Source organism: Neltuma alba, unplaced genomic scaffold, assembly GCF_004799145.2.
Source record: "Neltuma alba isolate B1F8T4 unplaced genomic scaffold, ASM479914v2 tig00003082_pilon, whole genome shotgun sequence".
Taxonomy (NCBI): domain Eukaryota; kingdom Viridiplantae; phylum Streptophyta; class Magnoliopsida; order Fabales; family Fabaceae; genus Neltuma; species Neltuma alba.
In genome coordinates this window covers 339,250-358,950 of record NW_021633133.1, presented here as the reverse complement: position 1 = coordinate 358,950, position 19,701 = coordinate 339,250, and the positions used below count along the sequence as shown (strand labels likewise).

At 36.9% G+C, this 19,701-nt stretch overlaps 1 protein-coding gene across 1 annotated transcript; it reads left to right on the top strand.

Moving 5' to 3' along the window:
• The first annotated feature begins 1,279 nt into the window (after positions 1–1,279).
• On the top strand, positions 1,280–18,736 carry LOC114740247 (alpha-mannosidase I MNS4-like). The gene is made up of 17 exons (XM_028928366.1): positions 1,280–1,522; positions 2,090–2,209; positions 2,295–2,387; positions 2,859–2,945; positions 3,639–3,729; positions 10,444–10,499; positions 10,977–11,049; positions 12,044–12,153; positions 12,401–12,451; positions 13,394–13,482; positions 14,584–14,665; positions 14,769–14,882; positions 15,600–15,679; positions 16,584–16,719; positions 17,297–17,367; positions 17,461–17,707; positions 18,476–18,736. Exons 1-17 carry the CDS (start codon positions 1,403–1,405, stop codon positions 18,734–18,736), a joined length of 1,881 nt encoding a protein of 626 aa, XP_028784199.1. The 5' UTR covers positions 1,280–1,402.
• The last annotated feature ends 965 nt before the right edge of the window (positions 18,737–19,701 follow it).

Below are 19,701 nucleotides of genomic sequence, written 5' to 3'. Positions count from 1 at the left end.
AAACCTGTTTGTCCTTTGTGAAATTAGAATGACTAATCTGGAATTTCAAAATTTAAACGGTATTTATATGGGATTTTTCCTGAAAAAATTGTAAGTGAAATTATTCTTTTTAATTAATATTCAGTACGACATAGTGATGGCTTATGAATCAAAATTATAAGAGACAATCTGTTTAATGACTTGCTCTTTCTACATGGCATAAATTTTTTTCTACCATCTTTCTATATCAATAATCAATAATCTTTATTTATAAGAAAATCGATAACAATTAAAACATAAAATAAATATATGAACCAAAAATAGAGTCAAATAAATAGCAGTTATCGAAATAATTCAAAAATTTAGTCTCTCATTTTTGGGTTCCCTCTTTTTGTTTTTTGAGTTTCTCTTGGATCTTAATAGTATATCTTCATCTCACTAATGCTAGCGCAAATCTTATAATTCAAAGAACTTTTATGGCAATGTTTATCTAGTAATTATTAATAAATATCTTATGTTAGCAGAAATTTTTTATGGGAATAATAATAGAAAAATGAAACCTTTTAAATCTAGATAAACATTACTTGATTGATCCATGAGATTAAAAAAATATATATATCATATAATAAAATTATGTAAAATTTCTGGCAAGCCTGCAAATAACTTACACATCACATTAATCATACTAATACAATAATTTAGTGCCCCACAGGGGCAAAATTATTTAAAACTTCTATATATACACCTTACATTTTATTACAAGATTTAACAGCGAAAAATAAATACTATTTTTAAGGTAGAGAAAGAAGAGAAGAGAAAGAATTTTTATATGAATATACAACTTTTTCTTTTATTTATTATTATATTAACTTTATTTTCATGAGATATAATACGTATTAAATAAAGATAAAATTAAAAATTTAAATTTTAAATAATAGTTAATAAGATTTAAGATTTTTTATTAATCTACATAAAATATATTAAAAATAAGGGAAAATTGTAAAAAAAGACCTTGGAATTGCAAAAACGCAGATAGGGACCATTGACAACTTCACTTTAGGTTTTGACAAGAATAATATATCCTGAAGTTGTCAAAACCCAAAGTGAAGTTGTCAAGGGTCCCTATCTGCGTTTTTGCAATTCCAAAGTCTTTTTTTGTAATTTCCCCTAAAAATAACTTATAAATAAGATTGGATATATTTTATTTTATTTTTAATCTTTTACCCGCGTTAAATTAAATAACATAAAATAGGGACTTTGCTTTGCTCTTAAATTTTTCCCCCTTTTCTACACATCGTGCAGTGAAGCTAGCTGCCGGGAGAGAGAGATCACAGCTGGGGCAAGAGAATCTGATAATGGCGCTGTCTTCCTGAATTGCTACTCCGCTAAGTCGGAGAGAGTGAAAACGGAGACACTGGAACCCATGAAAGCTCAACTATTGATTCAGATCTTCTCATGCTTCGTATTAGCCTCTGTTTGTTTTCTACAAACAACGCTCGCCGATGGCGTAACCCCTGAGGAAGCGAAAGAACTTCGAGATGAGGTGGCTCCTCGTGTGATTTTCATCTTTGCATCTTATTATATATATCGAATAAAGTTTTTTTTTTTTTTGGTTGGTGAGTGGTAATCGGAATCTTGCTTACAGTACCTGCTGATCTTTCAGTTGTTGCACATCGATTTGATGCGCTAATTCATTGAGACTGCATTATCTAATAGTTTAACGACCCTTGGCTGTTGGAATGCAGCAAAATTCAGAGTGGGAACGATTTCTATATGACATTAGAATAGCTTGTAAAATTGACAGGACTTTTTATTGGGCGACATATATTGAGGGGAGAACGACATTGATTCAATGGTTCTTATGAAGCAGCTTTGATTTGAATAAGTTCCTTGCCTTTCAACCATAGGGCATGATTTGATTATGCATACTGAACAGTGAACTTGATGTTCCAATGTCTTGTGCTGTTGCGAATTTGGACCAAAATAATGTCTCTCGGGTTGGGGTTCTCTATTTCAACCTGTATCACATAATGGGTAGTTGCATTATATTTGCTGCTGAAGCTATGGCTTCTCTTTAGCTGATTAATTTTTCTTTATTGTGAAAATGTAGGTTCGTGGGATGTTTTATCATGCTTTTAATGGATATATGGAGCATGCTTTTCCACTTGATGAATTAAGACCTCTTTCATGTGGGGGAGAAGATTCCCTTGGTGGTTATGCCTTAACTTTGGTAAGAAAAATTCATATATATTGAGTTATAATAAGAAAATAAGAATATGTCTGCAATGCTGATGTCTGTAATGTGTCCAAAACAGATTGACTCGTTAGACATGTTGGCTTTACTTGGTGACCATGAACGCTTCACAAGTTCCATTGAATGGATTGGTAAAAATCTTCGGTTTGATATAGTGAGTGAAGGGCATTAGTTAGTTTTCCATTCTTCTTTTAGCATATGTACATGGAGCTTTTCATTTATTTTTTAATTGCTATTTCTTTATTTGAGGACAGAGCTCTATTGTGTGATTAATAGGATGCATTTTAGACTTATCAACAATCACCTATTAATTAATCTTTGAATATGTTAAGTGCGCATTGTTTTTTGTATTCCTGGTTAAGTAACTTGTTCATTCAGATCAAAATTTCCGTGGGCTGACTTTTGATGCTCAGATTCTAAAGCACTTGATTTGGTATCATGTGCTTTTTCTAGTCAATATTTTATGATAAATTCCTTCAATATTATCCTTATTAGCTTGTTCTCATTTTATATAAGAAAATTATTGATTATCTTTTACAATTTTTGCTGCCACATGTCTTATATCTTTGCATATGAATACTTTAAATGTGTGTCTCTGAACCTGGTTGGTGACACTTTTTTGCAGAATAAAACAGTTTCTGTTTTTGAAACCACTATTCGGGTGCTTGGAGGCTTACTTTCTGCTCATCTAATTGCCAGTGATTATGCTACGGTATCAGCTATATGCATCCATATATGTCGATTCTCTTATAATCTAATATAATATGGGCAATATTTTATTGTAGGTTTTACATCAGGTAACTAGATGGATTTCTTCATTTTATGCTTGATTCATCACAAAATTATTAGCTTAGCATAGATAATTGTGCATGTGCATGTGTTTCTGTCGATGTCAATAAGATTGTATGATCAGCTTGCCCTAACTCAAGGCTATGTATCTCTGTTGCTTTAGTGGAATGTAAAATAGGTCCTTGGCGACTACTTGAGCCTGTACAAGGCCTTATTTAGCTTGCATGCCTTATCCTTGATGTTATTAGTGCCAAAGCCAGGATGGATTTCTGTTGAAACTTCTTCCTGATCCTCATTCAAGAAAGCATTCTATACATCGAATCGTTAAGGTTGCCAATCTAAATTTGCTGCTGAAGGTTTCCAAAGTTTGAATATATTTAATCTAGCAATTGGAGCAAATATGGAGTCTTTTCTTCTTCACACCTTTTTATTTTTTTCTGTTTTTATCATTTAGGGGGTTTATTCTGGTGAAAGTTGTGTTTCTCTTGTTGTTTGTTTATGATTTTTATTCTCTAGGTGCTTACACTGTAATTATAGTGTTTCAATTTGTATATAGTGAATTTACATTGACATTTGAAGTTGGAGAGTGAATCTTGTATACATGCATTTGCTGCAGGGTATGAGAGTTCCATCATATGACAATCAGTTACTGAACTTGGCTGAAGATCTTGGCAGGAGGTTGTTACCTGCATTTGACACTCCCACAGGTATTGCTTCTCATTTTTTTAATAGAAAAGTTTAATTAAAGTGAATTAGAATAACAAGTGTTAGAAAACGAAGTCAACTAGGATTCCACTAATCATATAGCCATTGCTGATTTATCTATATTTCCTGTCTTAAGTCCTAGAGGCAGGGGTAACTTTATAGGGTGATATTCCTCATTAATACCCATTTATTGTAATCAGGATTCTGCTACAACTTGAGTCCTATTTGTGTACCTCATTTTCAAGTGAATAACATATACTAAAAAGCATATTCATCTGAAAACACTCTCTGTTCAAACGTGGTATCAGAACTTCGGTTAATCCGAGGGATGCAAATCTGAAAATCATAGTCAGGTAGATTGACGATCAGAGAAATGCGACTACTCAAGGGAGTTAGACTTCCAAAAATAACAACAGGAAAGGAGAATAAGACAACCACTTAACAGAGAATATGACGTATGAGCATAAAAGAAAAGAATACTTGATTTCAAACAAGGTTAAATTGTTTTTCTTGGACTTGATGCTGCTAAATTTTCAGCTTCCCTGACAGCAATGGGAAGAGCCTTCAGGCTTTGCTCTTACCACACATCCGGTTAAGATAACACATTATTGGCTGTGCCATTGTTAATGTAACCTGATGGTACATTTACAGAATTTAGTGTGGACCAAATTAAAAATTTCTAAAAGTATAGGGATCCAATCACTTAGACAAACAATGGGGATCTCTAAAAATTCAGTCTTTACTTACCCTTTGGAATTTATTGACTAAAGTAATTAAACTTGTATAGATAAAGATGTAACAAACTTCACCATTTATATCCTTGAAATTGCTAATGACAAAATATTTTAAGATTCTTCTTACCTTGGATGCCTATCGTAACCAATAACCAAAATACTCAACTAATCTTTTACTAAGACCCTAGACAAGCTGGCTGAACTGTGAGGATTAAAATTGAAAATATAAAAATCTATGCTATTTCTGTTTGGATCTCTCGTGTCGTTCCCCAGACCAATTCCTGTTGTAACATTTGCATAGAGAACTAGAAATATGTGAAGACCAAAAGCTCAGTGCACATTGAATATTGAGTGATTTGCTTAGCTTGCAATCTTCCCAATTGTTGAACAATATTGCTAAATTGTTGATATGATATTAGGAAGTATTTATTTACTGTTTTAGTAATTTATATTATGGCTTTATTTTGTTCCCTGTTCAGCTTTCTTGGATTGTTTACCATTTTATGGTTTCTTTTACCTGAGGTTTAAGTTAGATTCTGTTACACTTCTGTAATCAGAAACGCAGAGAGAGAGGGAGCCAGAGAGAATTAAGAAGAATAGAGAGAGCAGAGAGGAAGAAGAGATTGAGGAACAGAGAGAATTTGGGGATAATCCTGACTTTATTAACAATGAACACATTCTGATTGAGTCCAGAGAGTACCCTTTTATAGAAGGAAAACGGAAAAGAATTAACTAACGAGCTAACTAACTAACTAACTAATACTGCCGAAAGATCCTAAAAGACTCATCTACCCTTACTTAAGTTACACGAAATTATGATTACATAACAATGCCCCCCTCTTCAAAAGATCCTTGCCCTCAAGGATCCTGAACTACAAAGCTAGGAAATTGCTGCTGAAACTGAAAGAGGGGCACCCAGGATGCTTCCTCATCAGGTCTCCCCTTCCACTGGACCAGAATCTCAGTAATTAGTCGCTGTCTCCGTCTGCCCACCCTTTTATTTAAAATCTTCTCAGGTTCCTGAACAGTGGGGAGTTCAGGAAAACCGATCGGTGGATGCCTAGGCTTGACCGAGGGGTCAGGACAAAGCTTTAACAGGGAAACATGGAAAACAGAATGTATCCTGGTGTTTGGAGGAAGATTCAGCTTGTAGGCAACCTTCCCAACCCTTTCTAATACCTGATAGGGGCCAAAATACCGGGGTGCCAATTTTTGGGAACTCCTAGAAGCTGCAGAAACCTGTCTGTAAGGTTGCAACTTTAAGAAAACCCACTGGCCTACAGCAAATTCTCTGTCAATCCGATGAGAGTCAGCCTTTTGTTTCATGATGTTAGCAGCCCGATGGAGGTGGTGTTTAAGAATAGAAGTCACCTCTTCCCTGGCAGTAAAACTTCGATCAACTGCTTCAAGGACAGAATTATGAGGCAGGTAGGGAGAGTGAACCGGGGGCTTCTGACCATATAGCAATTCATAGGGAGAAGCCTTAGTAGAAGAGTGAAAGTTGGTGTTATACCACCACTCAGCCTGAGATAACCAAGAGCTCCATTCCTTGGGTTTCTCCCAAGTCATACATCGCAAGTAGGTTTCTAAGCAGCAATTAAGAACTTCAGACTGACCATCAGTTTGGGGATGATAGGAGGAAGATAATTTCTGATCCACACCCATCACTCTTAGAAACTCCTTCCAAAAATTGCTTACAAAGATAGGGTCCCGATCACTAATGATTTCTGCTGGGGCTCCATGTAATTTAAACACATGGTCCATGAACAACTGAGCCAAGGTAGATGCAGAATAGGGATGAGAGAGGGGGATAAAATGAGCATACTTACTCATTCTATCAATAATGACCCATATAGCATCTTTCCCATAGGATTTAGGAAGCCCATCAATGAAGTCCATTGCAATACTTTCCCAAATCCTGCTAGGAATAGGCAGTGGTTGTAGTAATCCAGGAGAAGCGGAAGTCTCATACTTACACCGTGCACATGTGTCACAGTGTTTAATAAAATCTGCAACGTCATGGATCATCTTCTTCCACCAAAAGAGGCTTTTAATACGCTGGTAGGTAGCTTGAATACCAGAATGTCCTCCTTGGGGACTAGCGTGCATCCATTCCAGAATCTGTTGTCTTAGAGCCTGATCAGACCCTATAACCAGCTTGCCTTTCCTCCTTAATAAATCACCATCCCAAGAAAAATGACTCCACTGACCATCATGCTGCTGAACCCTTTGTCTAATGGCTGAAACCGCCTCATCCTGGTCCCAACTAGCTTTAATCTTATGTAGGAGTTCAGGAGAGGATGTATCAAATGCCATCTGCAATAGTTGTTGACGTGGCATCCTAGAAAGAGCATCTGCTGCTGAGTTATTATCCCCTTTTTTGTAGAGAATTTCATAATCAAACCCAGCAAGTTTAGCTACCCAAAATCGCTGAAAAGGAGTGTTAAGTTGCTGTCCTAGCAAATATTTAAGACTTTGCTGGTCAGTCTTAATAATGAATTTCCTTCTTTCTAGGTACTGATGCCATTGTAAGACAGCCATGACCACTGCCATTAGTTCCTTCTCATAAACCGAAAGATTCTGATGCTTTGGAGATAGACCCTTGCTAAAATATGCAATGGGTTGCCCCTGTTGCATAAGTACTGCCCCAATGCCTAGTCCACATGCGTCTGCCTCTACCACAAATTGCTTAGAAAAATCAGGCAGAGTGAGTACTGGAGCTGTAGTGAGGGCATCTTTAAGCTGTTGAAAAGCTCCACTAGCTTCAGGTGACCACTGGAACCCGTTCTTTTTTAACAAATTGGTAAGAGGTCTGGCAATGATGCCATAACTCTTTATGAACCGTCTATAATAGCCGGCCAATCCGAGGAACCCTCGTAGTTGCTTCACATTTGCAGGCTCAGGCCAATCCTTTACTGCCTGGATCTTTTTAGGATCAGTCGAAACCACTCCTCGGCCAATAATATGTCCCAAGTATTCTACTGATGTGGCAGCAAACGTGCACTTGTCCTCCCTTACGTAATATTGATTGTCCCTTAAGATCTGTAGTACTACCCCCAGGTGGGATTTGTGGTCTGCAAGGGTAGAACTATATATTAGTATATCATCAAAAAATACTAAGACAAATTTACGTAAATAGGGTCTAAAAATAGCATTCATAGCCCCTTGAAATGTGGCAGGGGCATTGGTTAAGCCAAATGGCATAACCAGCCATTCATAGTGGCCAGAATGTGTTTTAAACGCTGTCTTGTACACGTCTTGTGGTTCCATTCTGATTTGGTGATAACCAGCCCTCAAATCAAGCTTAGTGAACCACCTTGCTGCACTAAGCTCATCAAATAGGTCTTCTACAAGAGGGATTGGGTACTGATTTTTCACCGTGCGCTTATTTAGGGCCCGGTAGTCAATGCACAAGCGCCAAGATCCATCCTTTTTCTTGACTAACACTATAGGTGCTGAAAAGGGGGAAGAGCTGTCCTGTAAGACCCCAGTTTGCAGCAGCTCATTTACCAACCGCTCAATGACATCCTTCTGTGCTGCAGGATACCTATAAGGTTTTATACTAATGGGGTCAGTGCCTTCTTGTAAGATAATAGGATGGTTGTGACTCTTCCTTAGCGGTGGTAGGGTCTTAGGCTCAAGAAAAACATCCTGAAAATCATCTAAAACACTTTTAATAGAGGCAGAAGAATTATCATCGACATCAGAAACAGAAAAACATTCCAACTCCCTGTCTTGTATTTGAATTAATTGCAGAAGGAATTTCTGACTTTCTTGGACGAGGTGCACTTCCGCTTTTTCTGATGGAATAAGCTTCCAGGGGTTCGGTAGGCTAGCTTGCAGTTTGCAAACCTGATTGTCTTTCCAAAAATACATAACCATTCTCTCATAATCCCAAAATGCATTCCTTATGCTTTTGAGCCACTTGACCCCGAGTACCATGTCATAAGTGTTTAGGTCCAGGATCCTGAAATCAAATGTGAAATCTAGCCCCTGCATCCTCCACTGGAAATCCTTCCAGAAGCCATGGACTTGCAGTCTCTTTCCACCAGCTACCTGTACATAAGAGGGTGGCACAGAATCAGTTCTCCAACCAAGTCTTTTTGCAAATGACAAATCAAGAAAATCATGGGTACTCCCATTATCAATTAATATTTGCATTTGTCTTCTTCCCACGTGACCCTGGAGCCGCATAGAGTCTGCTTCGTCGACCCCTGTGATAGCATGTAGTGAAATTTGTGGTAATGTTTCATCTTCACTGATAGCGGGGCCCTCTTCTGGTTCATTTTCTGCATCTGGGCCGTCTCCAATTTCAATGAAGTGAAGCTGAAGCTTCTGCCGCTGGGGGCATTTATGATCCCTGGAGAATTTCTCATGGCAATAAAAACACAGATTCTTTTGTCTGTGTTCAGCTTCCTCCTCGGCGGTCAATGCTTTCTGAAGCCTCGGGATGGCTTTGGCATTGAAAGATTGAGTCTTGGGGACGGACGTGGTGTTTCTTTCTCTGTTCTGGGCTCCATATATCGTTAGGACTTCTTTATTCGGTGTAGTGGTGTAACGGTTTAGGGGAGCCACCGCATTGACAGGTGTCGCGTACCGAAGTCCCTTATCTGACCCTTTCTTGGTGTTCTGTCTATCCGTCGTGAGTTCTTGCATGCGTGCAAGACTCTTTGCTTCACGCATGGTCCTGGGCTTAAACATTCGGACTGGGCCCGCCAATTCCTCTCTTATCAGGTTCAGATACGCATCGACTAGCTGTTCTTCGGAGAACCCGATCTTTGCCGCCACGAGGTCAAACTCCTCATTGAAGTCCGCAAGTGACCCTTGGTGACGAAGCTGCAGAAGGTCGCCTATGGGTGACTCGTAGGCCGGTCCGAAGCAGTCCTTGATAATGTCAGCGTACTCTTCCCACGTCGGTGGATTCGCACCCCACAATTTCTCATTCGCCAGATGCCATTGAAATGCACGATCATCAAGGTGCAGGCTTGCGATCTTGACCTTGGCTTCCGCTGGCGTCTCGTCGAGTTCAAAGAATCGTTCGCATTTGAGTATCCATGCCAAGACGTCACCGCGCGCGAACTTGGGAAACTCCATTTTGGTGAACTGGGTCGCACGCGGACGCCCATTACCATTCCCGTTCTGCCGATGCCCGTTGCGAGTCTGTTCGAAATTGCGAAGGGCCGTATTCACCTCGTCGATGTTCCGCGCCATGGTTTGAATCTGTGTCGACAGATGGAAGACGGATTCTTGAAGCGTAGCAACAGTGCCTATCTGGTTTTCGACGACTTGGAGCCTCTCGTCCATGACTGGGTCGCTTGCTCTCGCTCGGGTGGTGACCATAAAGACTCAGGTACGCAGCGTAGGTCCGAGTAACGGTGGCTCTGATACCACTTGTTACACTTCTGTAATCAGAAACGCAGAGAGAGAGGGAGCCAGAGAGAATTAAGAAGAATAGAGAGAGCAGAGAGGAAGAAGAGATTGAGGAACAGAGAGAATTTGGGGATAATCCTGACTTTATTAACAATGAACACATTCTGATTGAGTCCAGAGAGTACCCTTTTATAGAAGGAAAACGGAAAAGAATTAACTAACGAGCTAACTAACTAACTAACTAATACTGCCGAAAGATCCTAAAAGACTCATCTACCCTTACTTAAGTTACACGAAATTATGATTACATAACAGATTCCTTTTTTCCTTTTACTTTAAATTATGAGTTTATTTTTTATTTTAGGTTAAAGTTTTATTATTCCATACATGTCTGAAGTCATAAATGTACAGTTCATATAGGATTCTTATACCTTTGACGTCAAAATGTATTGTTCAACTGTTCTTATCAGTCCTTATGATATATCCACTATTTATTTGGTAAGATGGATGAAAACTTTCTTGCTAGTGGTTTTTACCATAATTTTATAGATAACATCGTTTAGTTTTCCGGTCCATTACTTGCCTACTATCTCATGCAATGTTGCATTGCAGGAATTCCATTTGGTTCAGTAAATTTGTTACATGGAGTTGATAAACATGAAAGCAAGGTAAAGTTTTTATGTATGCCTCATCCCCTTCTCTTGTAATCTGTATGTCCAAAATCTTTGCTACTCACTGGTCTGGTTAAGTTCCCAACAATTAAATTGTATTTACTTTAGAAAACGGGTGTAGATAAAATAAATGCAATCTTTTATGGAGCATTGTTTATGTAGAGGGGAGTGAAAATAACTCTCTTTGCTTCTCATCAAACAAAATCGGGGAGATATATACAGAGATGGCCAATTTATGTAGGCCGAAATTATGGGATACAGGGAATAAGAAAAATTCCTATTAAATCCTATCCATAATAAATACAAATATTTACATATTGAAGTATATATGATTAACGCAGCTTAGTACTAGAACTTGATGATTATGAGTTAAAACTTCTTAGCTTGCTACTGTCTTTAACATAGGTATTCCATGCCTTCAATCTCTTTTCTGTTTTTTTGTAACGAGTTTATAATAATTACTTTGGTGCTTAGATAACTTCAACAGCTGGAGGTGGGACATTGACTCTTGAATTTGGAGTTCTGAGCCGTTTGACAAATGATCCCAGTAAGTTTACATTTCTCCCTCTTTCTTGGATCTTATTTGCCACTAAAGTAGTCTCTAGGAAGGGCTTGAATGTAGTACTTAATTGCAAAGTTGGAACTAGGTATTATTTTAGCATGTAACCCTTGTACTGACTGGGAAAATAAATTCACCGATAATAAGTTGAAATCCATGAAATATCATTACTAATTGGGTAAAATCTTTGTATCTCATTTTGCAAACAAGGGCCTAGCGTCTCCTTGAAATATCATTCATTGTATAATTTATTTAGAATTAATCTTGATTCATCCATGTGGCTGTTTGTCATGTTACTGTCTTGTAGTGCGTTTGGATACCATGAAATGCTTAAAATGTTGAGATTTCTCCGTCCTGAGATTTGCCATAGAACAGGATAGTCTTTCTACCATTTTGCTGATACTGAGATTGTGGTTTCTTTCAAGGATACCCTGTGGAGAATCATCCTTTAATTTGTTGATTTTAGATTTTCCTTTAATGTCGTGAATTCTTCTATAGAACAATCAGTATAGTTGTTCCATTGTTAATCAACTTTTTGTTAATCATTTACATCCTCAGGTATCTAAATCATGGCTATATGGACCCCACTTTCTTTGCTATTTATTGAGATTGATTGCTGGCAATCACATATTAGCCTGTGTTGTAGAAGAATGACATTTGTGTTGAGGATTTACCATATGTAAAATTCTATGATCTTTCACAAAACTGGACGGGGATTAGGGATTTCTATATATATATAGTATTGAATATTTTCATAGAGTAATTTTTGTTTGGACTATTTTCAATGTTTACCTCACTTTTTCTTCGCCTGGTTTCCCTCCATCTTTGGACTGGACACTTGACTGGTTCCCAATTCAACTGGCTAAACCGACCAGTCTGGTCAATTCTCAAATCCTTGCTTTTATCATTATGTCCTTTGGGGGAAGGGAGGGGTTGGGTTAATTTCTCACAGTTCTTCATGCGTACATTTGTTGATTTGCAGTTTTTGAACAAGTGACTAAGAATGCAGTGCGCGGACTTTGGGCCCAACGTTCAAGGCTTAATCTAGTTGGTGCTCATATTAATGTTTTTACTGGTGAATGGACCCAGAAGGTACTGCATAGATTTCACTTGACAAAAATCATAAATGGTTTCAAGAAAATTATATATATATGCCACATCTCTGAAGTTCTGGCGATGATCACGTTAATCTTAACTTTATATTGTTTATCAGTTGCTTGATATTACTTTCCATCTTTTCATTGATCTATCTTCTCTCTGTCTTAATAAACCTAGCCTCAGTGGCACCAATTCCTTCTACTAGTGTCAGAAACTACAGCCATCTCTATGATTTTTGCAGGATGCTGGGATAGGAACTAGTATTGATTCTTTCTATGAGTACCTGTTAAAGGTCAGTGGCCACGACTGGAATGATTATTTTTATTGTTTATTTCATGATTAAAGAAGAGACTTAGCAAAGGTTTTTTTTTTTGTGGGGGGGGGGGTGCCAAAAAAAGGATTACAAATTTATGACTTGGGGGACGATTAAAAAAGAGGGGGCAAAAACAAAATGAGGAACATTGTAAACATATTTTTGCTCCTCAATCTCTGAATTTTTCATAAACATTTGAACTATATTCATTTTATTGATAACTCCATTGAAAGTTCAATATTAAAAGGATCACTGAAGTTGATTTCTATTTCACGTTATTCATTTCTATGCATGGTAATTCACCGTTCTACCTAGTCACCATCTTGATTGATTCCCTTTAATCATTTGTAGCCACAATGCAATTGGATTGTTTGTGTAATAAGGGTAACAATATCTTTTATTTACATAACTGGTGCCTGGCTCATGGTTCTATAGATGGGTTTCGTAATTAGAATTCCTGGGATCAGATGGCTCTTTTTTTGATAATGTTGTTCTCTTCTTTTCATTTCTGTTTTCCTTTACTTTGGTCGTTGTTGAGTGTTTAGAAGGCAGAGTGGGAACCTTATCCTCTGATTCTGTTGTTTCTTCTTTAATAAATGAATCCTTCTCTTTAAACAAACAAAAATTTATAAATAAAAAAAAAAAATCTTTCACTCTGTTGACAGAGAAACAAATAAACTAATTACTCAATTTTGGTTTCATTTTATGCATGAAGGATCATATACTTATTTAAAGCATATAAAATTAGTATATTTATTCTGCCAACCTATTGAACCATACTAGCTGTATTTTGTTTGCTGATATTTTTTACGGTTCCAACTCAGAATGTAAATATCTTTTTTATGTTATCCTGTAATTTCATTTTAGCATTAGTGAGCAGGCAATCATGTTCTCTAATTCTTCCTTCATGAATTTTCTCAGGCTTATTTATTATTTGGAGATGAGGAGTACTTGTATATATTTCAAGAAGCTTATGCTGCTGCCATGCATTATCTTTACAATGACCCTTGGTATTGTTTGTGGCTTTACGTGCCTCCCTGTAATTACAGTTGACTCGTCTCCTGTAATTCTTTGGAACTCTCATGCTTGTTTATAATGTAACTTTTAAAAATTCAGGCAAAGCTAGGAAGAAATGGAAAAGGCCAAACGACATAAATTGTGGCAAGACTTGATAATTGTTTGTACATTACTCAAAAGTATTTAATCATCAACTTGAGAATTTGAGTTATTAATATTCTCGTTAATGGCATCCTCGGCATTTGAGCAGCTACTGGCATTTTTTCAATATGCTCATCATGATTTGTTCCTTTGACAGTTCTCTATACTCCTTGGCCACATTGTCTGACATAGCTCCTAGTAATTGCCCCTCAATGCAAGGAAAAATTAAACACGATAACCCTAAAAATTTCAATTGCCCCTCTGAAAAGGAAAAATTCATTTGCCTGCTTAAAAAGTTTCACTTATCCCCCTAAAAAAATTATTTAACTGAAATCTTATCCATATGTTGTAATCTCAAATGACAGTAGTTTGAGAATGGAGGGATCAATATGTTAGAAAATAACTTTCTTTGATTGTTTCTATACTATACAAAAGAGATGAATAAATTATATTTGATAAAAAGTTAAAAAAAACATAATTTTAATAAATATAAAAATTTAATTCATATTAAGACAGTTTTATTTTATGTGTGATTATACTTTTATGTTTTACACCTTCTTCTTTAGTAATGAATTTTTACCTCTAATGCAATTTAATAAATATTTAAAATTATATTTTAAAAATATAATTAATATTCATCTTGAATGAAAGTTTTGTCCTCACTACCTAATTTTTCTGGGTCCGTCACTTCTAGCTGGTCTTCACTGGTTGCGTTGCTCGCTAGGGCACCAGTAAACAACTCCCATTCCATTGCCCAAGTCTTCAATACAAAGTCGCAGGGTCTGCACTAATCATGGTTGATAGATTGAACCAAGATCTTTGATTTGTGACTATCTAGGCAACTAGGGTTTCCATGTCTAAAGGCATTTAAAAAGATCTTTGATTGTGACTATCTCCTAAATGACTCTTACATGTCCCACGTTTGAAACCTGGATTTTGGTTTATTTTTGCAGGTATGTAGAAGTGAACATGGATTCTGCTGCTATTGTCTGGCCATTATTTAATAGTTTGCAGGCATTCTGGCCTGGTCTCCAGGTTTTTCTTTATTAATTTCTAATACTATATAGTATAAACAATGGATCCTAGATTGTTTGTACGAAAATCATAATGGTTAGTGAAGTATCCTCATGTTCACAAGGTTTTAGCTGGAGACATTGATCCTGCAATTCGTACCCATGCTGCCTTCTTTAGTGTATGGAGAAGATATGGTTTTACACCAGAGGGTTTTAATCTTGCTACCCTCAGTGTTCAGGTATATTTCATACGATTACCTGACAGTCAATGTGGGAGCGTTTAGAGTCGGCATGGATTTCCAAGTAGCATTATTGTATATTGATGAGCTCCTCTTAAATCAGTTGATCGTAAATAAATTTCTATGTTGAAACTTGTGCACTACTTATCTATGATCCAGTAAATAAGCTTAATACTAAGACCTTTTTTCTGGCATCTAGGTTACATTTTTGGTGGATTTAATCAGTTGGATTTGTCAAAGTGATATAGCAATCTCAATATGTGGTCGCTTGATTCTGTGGATGGTTTTGATATTTTAGTCTGTTTGATGTTGATTTAACATGTATTTGGCAAGACTAACTTGCATGGGGTATTTGAGGTGCACACGCACAACACCCAATGTGAGTTAGTCTTGGTCCAATAGTTAATGGGTCCATCATTTAACCCCACTCTTCAACCAGCAGCAATTCTCTCTCTCTCACACACACGCATGCCCGCACTACCAAATGTTAGTTAGTGTTGGCCCAATAGTTAACGTGTCCATCTTATATACGTGTCTTTCAATCTATTGTCTCCCTGATGTCAATAGCCCTTTATCACCATTTAGATTTGGCTTAGCCTGAGGCTTACATCTTCTGCTAATGAAAACGTGTCTTTCTTTTGTGTGCCAGATAGAAAAGCATTTAAGAAATTTCTTACAGTACTTGTGAATCGTTCTTTTCTATCCCCTTATTTTCAGCATGGGCAGAAAAGCTACCCTCTGCGGCCAGAATTAATAGAGAGCACATATTGGTTGTACAAAGCTACCAGAGATCCTAGGTATGCTCATAACTGCTTTCAAGTGGTCCTGTTATTGGTTCCATACTATTCTCTACTGTCATTTCTGGTCGTTCAGAAGAGTAAAATTATGAAGAATGAGAACCTTGTAGCCACTCTTCATGTTGCTTTGAACATAACAAGAAGTGCAGATTTTATCAGAATGGATTATTGACGATAAGGAGACCACTGTGAAGTAACTTGTGTTCTATGAAAATTAAGATTTGTCATCTTTTTACATTTGAAGTCGTATAAGTTTTATGAAATTACGAATTTTTGGTCCAGAATTATTAGCTGGACATAGATGTTGATAGGAGGAAATAGAGAGAATGAAAGTTTTGGATAGTGGCATCAAGATTATTTCTCCTGTGGCTTTGTTAAAAAGACTTTTGCCAGACAAATATTATTTAAGAAATACCTTTTAGCTGACATTGAATGAGTATCATTGCTCAATACTCAGTGCTAGTCTATAAAGCAAAATAAATGGATGATGTTAAAAATTTCTTGTGTGTCCATTTAGTGAATTGATTTACTATGCAGATTTGCAAGGTTTTAACAGCATGGGTGATCTTTGTTGATCCCTATTTATTAGTAGGCTGGATGCTGATAAGCTTGTGTTCATATTAATTCTTAACCACCTTTGCAGTTTTGGAAGAAATTAGAAGTAAATAATAGAATTTTCAACTGTGCTTGGACTTTTTTATTTTCATTCCTCTTTTGCTTTCGGAGGATTTATTGTCATCCATTTTGTAATTCTGTTCTCTTATTCATAAATCTTATACTTTTTTCCCTATGAAGCGGGATTTACTTATTCTACTTATATGAACTATTTTATTTGTTGATAGTATTGCCTGCAATATTACTTAATTCATATAAATTCAATTGTCGTCTATTTGCATCTTTGAAGATATCTTGATGTTGGACGGGACATAGTTGCTAGTTTACAGTATGGTGCCCGATGCACTTGTGGATATTGTCACATTTCAGATGTTGAATCTCACAATCAGGAAGATCACATGGAGAGCTTCTTCCTCGCTGAGACGGTAAGAACCAATTCTACATGAGTTTATGTATCTCTCCTTTCATTATGCATCATTGACGATGGTCACCAGGATAGGTTGATTGACCTTCGGCCAGGGTTCCAACTAACATCTCTATTAGGACTTGGCATCTCATAGAGACTTGCTGTGGTGACGTGTGTGTCAGAGGGAGAGATCATTAGTTTCATTTTGAATGTGTGTTGCGCATAACAATGAGAATAGTGTGGTGCGTTCAGAATAATCTGTGTGTGGCTTGAGGCAATTATGGTAACTTTTTTCATTTGTTGATTAGTTAAGTTTCCAAAGCTGAGCCAATGCTACACATGCTGGCTCCCTTCTTTCAAAAATTTTGTGGCAAATACATTGTTCTTTTCTTCTTCTGGCTTTCAGCATCTGCCATTTTGGAAATGCTCCCTTAACATAATGATCACATTTTATTTCTTTCCTTCCTTGATAAGATAACGTCTTTTGTTAGAGTGAATTCTTTTGGTCCCAAACACTTCGGTAGTTATTTTGGTTTTCACCTTTTTTCTTTTTATATTTTTGGAGGGACATGCTGATATGATCTGATTACAATTAGGTCAAGTATCTGTGGCTTCTATTTGATTTGGCTGTGGGTCCTGATAACATTGTGGAAAACGGGCCATACAAGTAAGTGCATTAATTCATTTATTAGACTGACTAGCAGTTTTTCTTTTTCAATAAAATTGAGCTACAGGTTTTCTCTGTTATGCTTTGGAACAGGTACATCTTCAGCACTGAAGGCCATTTACTGCCAGCTACTCCTCAAATCTCTCTTGTAAAGGAACATTGTCTGTATTATGGGTCTTATTGTAGAATGAATGATGTAAGACAAGGATCTTTTAGCTCAGAGGTTGAAAATGATCTACAAGAATCCAATGACAGTAAAATCCATGGAAGCGAGACTCATGCTGAGCATATGTCAGATTATAATACTTTTGAATCAACTTCTATTTCAGGTTTGATCAAGGTGAGTGCTCGGTACACTTTCCTACCATCCCTGTTGAATTCTTCCTTTCTTCTTTTTGCAATATTCACAGTACAGTTACTGGATATTATTTCATTTAACTTTTCATGCTTAAATTTCTTCACTGTTTTCATTAATAATTAAAAGGTCAGAAATCAAGTTATCTACTTCCTATTTGGTTTCTGATGCAAAATTTCCTTTTCTAGTAATTCTACTGATTCTGCACAAGTGCATATTGTGAGACAGTTGAAACAGTTTGATAGTTTGATAGTGCCAGAATCAGTAACTTATTTTTCCCTGGATTTTAAAAATAAAGAATCATTGTTGTTTTAGATGCTTTAAGTGGCATGTCACATAAACAAGACATATTTTATTTTTATAAAGACCAGTCAGATCAGTGGTTGCATTGCTCAGTGATGCAAAATTTAACGAGGTTGTGCTTCTTCGGGTATTCCTAGCCTCCCAAAATGAAGTACATGTTTTTGTGCCCTACTTTTGTAAGCCTCATCTGTGTCTTTCATTATTCCTAGAATTCATTCACCTTAATATAACATCCTTGTATTTGGACTTCGCCATATCATCTATCATGTCCCCGTTTCCCATAACCATCTCCATGCTTCAATATTTTAAAGTGATATGAACTTATAATTGACAACTAACCACCCATACATTGCAGAAAAGTGATGTTTTTAAGCTTTCCAATACTTTTGGATTTTTCACTGCGCTTTGGATCAGTTAATTAATGTTGAACATCTTATTGTAACTTTGCAGGGTTTTTGCCCAGGATTAACCCATGGTCAGAAGTTTGGTATATCATATGTGCATCCACCTGATCAGCGTGATTATGAGACTGTCCAACAGAAAGAACCAGCAGTTGTACAAAGCCAGGCAGTTTTGGTTATCCCAAGCCAAAGTGCCGACCATTTGCCACCCGACCATAATAGTTACAAAGATGATAATCAGACTCATGAATCAGATGTATCTAATGAACAGAATGATAATCAGACTCATGAATCAGATATATCTACCTGAAGTGTGAAGAGGTGGACTTATGGTGCTGGTAGAACTCAACATGATAGACCTCATGCGGCGTGAAAGATCATATGATCTGTGAGCGAAAGCAAGAGGATCGTCATGGCTGATGAAGAATATTTGTGGCTTTGGGATTACCTGAAACATATCTCTCATTTTCATTAGTTTGTTCATAAGCCAAAAGTATAGTTTTCATCATTCTGGCAATTTTTGATACTGTGGGCATGAAGCTACCGGCCTGAACTATGGGTGAAGGGTCTGTTAGATGCGCCTTCTCAGACTGCTGCCAGAGGCTTGAGACATAATTTTTGCCTTATGAGGCTCTGGGCTCGTCTAACAGAATGTAATTTTAAAATTTTCTTCTGTTGTGTCATCATTTCCAATACATTTCTGTAACCTGTTGTAGAAATCTCATTTGTCTACAGATTATAGGCAACAGTTACGTCTGAATGTAGACCACAGTTTCAAGTGCTAGAGTAAGGAGCCACTCTCTCATTTGCCCATTTTGTTAACTTGTATAAGTCCAAGACATGGAAAATGTAGTTGTCCCTCATTAATTGTGGCTACCCTTGGCTTGCCCCTTCAAAAATTTGTTGAGTTTGACCCAACTGCTCGGTTTGAGAGAGACTTGGTTTCTTTTATATTGGAAGTTAGAAACTTTTGTGGCTGAAGGTTGGGACTCCGATTTCTAGAATTTGGTTTTAGTGTCTGATTAAGAGAATATATATATATATATATATATATATATATATTTACAATTCAAGGCACCCAAACATGCCCCCACAAACAACTCATACTCAGCATAGGTTTAAACTTGTAACCCTGCTTGGCCCAACCTGAACTCGCTTGGGTTGTTAGGTTAAATGGGCCAACTTGCCAACCCACACAATTTTTTCCCACTAATTTCAATGATTTTTAGCACCTAAATTTAGCCCATATTCATTCAAGGAATAAAATTAATAACA

What these genes read in the sequence shown, in the direction of transcription:
- LOC114740247 (XM_028928366.1), top strand. Translation starts at nt 1,403, where the DNA reads ATGAAAGCTCAACTATTGATTCAGATCTTCTCATGCTTCGTATTAGCC. An exon ending in TCTATGAGTACCTGTTAAAG is followed by an intron (nt 12,452 to 13,393) that starts GTCAGTGGCCAC and finishes GAATTTTCTCAG; the next exon opens with GCTTATTTATTATTTGGAGA. An exon ending in TTGCTACCCTCAGTGTTCAG is followed by an intron (nt 14,883 to 15,599) that starts GTATATTTCATA and finishes CCTTATTTTCAG; the next exon opens with CATGGGCAGAAAAGCTACCC.